This window comes from Gavialis gangeticus, unplaced genomic scaffold (assembly GCF_001723915.1).
Source record: "Gavialis gangeticus isolate Ggan-Ray unplaced genomic scaffold, GavGan_comp1, whole genome shotgun sequence".
Lineage (NCBI taxonomy): Eukaryota > Metazoa > Chordata > Crocodylia > Gavialidae > Gavialis > Gavialis gangeticus.
In genome coordinates, this window is record NW_017729033.1 from 30,994,417 (window position 1) to 30,998,429 (window position 4,013).

General features: G+C 43.8%; 1 protein-coding gene across 1 annotated transcript; it reads left to right on the forward strand.

The window, feature by feature from the left end:
* The first annotated feature begins 1,220 nt into the window (after positions 1 to 1,220).
* Positions 1,221 to 3,731, forward strand: CYTL1 (cytokine like 1). Its single transcript, XM_019526648.1, has 4 exons — positions 1,221 to 1,599; positions 1,707 to 1,751; positions 3,041 to 3,169; positions 3,306 to 3,731. The coding sequence occupies exons 1-4, from the start codon at positions 1,456 to 1,458 to the stop codon at positions 3,387 to 3,389; spliced, it is 402 nt and encodes a 133-aa protein (XP_019382193.1). The 5' UTR covers positions 1,221 to 1,455; the 3' UTR covers positions 3,390 to 3,731.
* The last annotated feature ends 282 nt before the right edge of the window (positions 3,732 to 4,013 follow it).

A 4,013-nucleotide genomic window follows, 5' to 3' on the forward strand; every position in this document is an offset into this window, starting at 1 on the left:
TCCTGGGCCACTGGACAAAGTCCAACCCAACAGTGCCTTGGTCCTGCCAGAGCCCCTGTGCTTCCCTGGAGAGCCAACCCCCAGGCTGCAGCACAGCTGGCCAAGGCCCTGGCCCGGAGCCTTCCCATCTGCTCAACCACCCATCTACCCTGCACAGCTAAGCCTGCAAAAGGTGCAGTGTTCCTGGTAAGGGGCAGCACCAGCCTCATCCTGGTGGGGGACTGAGCTGGGGCTGGGCTCGGAGTGGGTGGGAGTTAGGGGGGCTCAGCTGCAAGCCCTGCTGCAAGCAGCCTGGGCTCTGTGGTTGGCAGCAACTACGGGAGCCTGGGCCAGCTGCAGCCAGGAGGCTGCAAACAGCTGCTCCGGGCTCCAGCATCAGCTCCATACTGGTGGGTGCACATGCGCCTCAGAGCAGATGGTGGGGTTGGGGCCTGAGGCAGCACAGCCTTCCTGCTGTCCACTCTGAGCTGCATGTGGAATTGCCACCAGCATGGAGCTGATGCCGGGGTGTGGAGCCCAGCGCAGCTGTTTGCAGCCTGCCCGCTGCAGCTGCCCGGAGCCCAGGCTGGCTACAAACAGCTATGCCGGGCTCCAGAGCCCAGTCATCAGCTCTGTGCCAGCAGTGGGGGAGAAGCCAGGGTTGTGCTGCCTCAAGCCACTTCCCCACCATCCACTCTGAGACACACCTGCACCTGCCAGTATGGAGCTAATGCCGGAGCCCAGAGCAGATGTGTGCAGCCTTCTGGCTGCAACTGGCCCAGGCTCTGGGTAGTTGCTGCCAACCACGGAGCCTGCTTCGCTTGCAGCAGGGCTTGCAACCGCCCAGCCGCCTGCTGGGAGCAGCCCAGGCTTTGTGGCTGGCAGCAGCTGCCTGGAGCCCAGGCTGGCAGTGGTGTCCTGAGCAAAATGGCCTTGTGTGCCATACTCAGCACACATGCTGCAGGTTGCTGACCCCTGGTCTAATACTACACCACTGGGCCCTGATTATACTTAGGCAGTGGAGCTGCTTTCCCTGTAAGCAGTTACTAATATGTGTATAAGAGATTACAGGATTGGGGCTTACAACTGCTTGAGAACCTTGGGCAATGTGTTACATATACCTTCATTATCCTTTAGATGTTTACCAGGTTGTTTTCTCACTGGGATAAAGTGTTCCAGTTGTGTTTGTCCTATCCTCATTCCTACTCTTCTCTCCCCCGCAACCCTCCCTCCCCACTTCTGCTTCAGGGACAGGGAAGTGCTAGCAGCTTTGGCTCACAGGTCAGCAGGAATTTTAGCACAGCAGCAAGCTAGTGTTTGGACCACCCCTCCGTGTTTTTTTTTTCCTTCTGATGCAGGAGACTATTTAATTGGGAGCTGACAGTCAAACTTCAGCTTCAACGGCTGCAGTCTATAGTAGCTGTGTAACCAATAACTCATTTTTTTCCTTCTCTCTTCATTCACTCACTCTCCACAATGAAGGTACTGCTGAGTCTGATTGTTCTGCTCTCTGTTTTGCTGTTTGTTAGTTCAGCTCCTCCAACTTGCTACTCAAGGATTCTGTCTTTGAGCAAAGAAATCACTGAATCCTTCAAGTCCTTGAAGAACTCCAAGCCTGTGGTGAGTTGATCTAAACTGATACTTGAGAAAAAAAGATGTAGTTTGTTGCTTTTGAAACAACTGTCTAGAAGGGGAAAAATTCAAATTGTTTCTCTACTTTACTATAGGACCCGTGTGTAGAGACATTGCCCAACCTCTACTTGGATGTACATGTAAGTTTTCATTATTCATTTGTACTGCCTTGTATTAAAAAAAAATCAAATGGCAAAAGTGATTATGTAGGATGCATTCTAGGAACTTGAAACAAACTGTTACTTCAAAATTTTAATCAAAACCAGCTATGGTAAGTGAAAAGCAGTATTTGTAAGAATTTTTTTGTTTGTTAAAATATTTTAATTTCAACACTTCTGAAAATATAAACAATTTCTCAAGTAAGAAACATTTGTATTTTACCAGTTTATTGTACTGTAACTTTAGTAGCAGCTAATTTATTCATAGAAATGAATGGAATAATAGATGAAATGGTCAAAAGTAGGAGTATGATATTGTTTCTATTTCCACTTTTGGCACATCTGGCTAATAAAACTGGTATTTCAGTAAACACAAGGGGAGGAATGTTTTTTTCCTTAACACACACGCACCTCTTCAAATGAAAATGTTCTACATGATAAGAGAGAATGACAGGAACAGTGATAAAGAGCTGTGTGATCTTCACTCCTCCCCCAACAGATATAAGCAGTATAAGTAATTTATATTCCATCTTAACCAGTGAAGTGTATATAATGCACCCACAACCAAAACCAGACTATTTTACAACCCAATGTTGTTATTTCCAAATCAAATAAGGGCTAACTAAAGCTCATGAACTCTTGGGTTCCAAATCCAGTTCTGGCACTGACTCTTTGCATAGCAAATTAATTTAAGTGCAGTTCTTGTTTTCCTGGATTTCAAAGTATAGCAACATTTACCCACTTCACAGGAATTTTATGAAATTAGTATGTGTGGTAGTTTGACAAGGTAAAAGTTCTCAGTAGGACTATTGTAAGCAAAATTCTGCTTGGCTCTCAGACGAAGTTATGACCAGGGTATCTTAATAAGCATATATTATAACAAAATGAGCTATTCCCATAAGAAGTGCCAGTCTATCCTGTATCCAAATCCTTTAACTCCAGGAGTAAAATTCAGTGAAATGTATAAAATGTTGTCACTGACCTCTCTGAAAACAAGTGGTAGGAAGCCATCTATGACATCATATGGACTTGAGACACTGTAGATATGCCAGTTTTCCAAACAATAAAATGAAAAAAACTTTGCATTATGATGCTAATCCCTGCCCCCCCATCCCCAAACACCCTTCAAGCATGTACATAGAGGTGAGAGCTGTAAACTCGCAAGCAGGAAAGCAGGAGAAAACATTTGCAAATGGCTATAACCAGAAGCAAAAATCTCCCTAAACTGCTTCTATGAAAAGGTACAAGCACTTTCTTTTTATGTGTTGCAGAATTATTGTGTGTTGGCCAAACTCCGTAACTTTGTGGCACAGCCCAGATGTCAGCGAGTTCCTCAACTGAGTACTTTGAAGGAAAAAGCCAGGAGCTTGTACACCATTATGATCTCTTACTGCAGAAGGGTATGTGCAAAGTACATTCCACTCTCTACCAGATTCACCCCCCATTACTTTTTGTGGAGTTGAATCAGGATCGAAGCTTCTCTGTTTCCACTTCCCTCTTCTTTTTGTAACATTAGTTATTTCTCTTCTTTCCTAGGACTTGGTCTTCCTGACAGATGACTGTTACGCTTTGGAAAGCCCCGTTCTCACTCCCACTGATCCATCCAGCACTTACAGCTAAAACAGTCAGCCCAAAGGAATTACCTAGGACATTTTTAAGGAGGCCAAGAGCCAAAAAAAGAAAAAAAAATGCATCAGCTACAACATTAGCAACCTTGTCTTTTTCAAGTACACTAGCAGTATTATCTCAGACCTACCTATGTTTCTCAGCCACGGCAGGAAATGAACTGCATGCCTTACATACCTACCAAGCTGCTAGCAAAACTATGGTTAGAGTGCATTTTATTCGTTTGGCAGTTTACCTTGTTTCAGTTTAGCCAAATGTACAATGCATGTTTTATGTCAACATCACAAGGTAAATGTTAGAGTTATTGTTCTTTTATACGAATCTAGAAATTCATAAGAGTATACATTAAGATTAATATTCTAGCCTAATTTAGTGGTTCCTCTTTTATTACAAGCAGGCTTGCAAACTGACTGTTTTTTCTCTAAAGGAGCAAGGGATTGTTATTTTTTTTTTTTTTTTTTTTTTTTTTTTTTTTGCAATATCTTTTATTGGCCAGCTGTATAGTTGGGATTCCTAAATCATGTGGTAGAAGTATTTGTCTGTACTGGCCAATATCTATGTAGCTGTGTCACTCAAACATGTTGATGGCTTCTTTTTTAATCAAATGTATATCCATAG

Excerpts from the sequence above, each read along its gene's own strand:
- CYTL1 (XM_019526648.1), top strand. The coding sequence starts at position 1,456 with ATGAAGGTACTGCTGAGTCTGATTGTTCTGCTCTCTGTTTTGCTGTTT. Across the intron at positions 1,600-1,706 it reads TGAAGAACTCCAAGCCTGTG|GACCCGTGTGTAGAGACATT; the intron begins GTGAGTTGATCT and ends ACTTTACTATAG. Across the intron at positions 3,170-3,305 it reads TGATCTCTTACTGCAGAAGG|GACTTGGTCTTCCTGACAGA; the intron begins GTATGTGCAAAG and ends CTTCTTTCCTAG.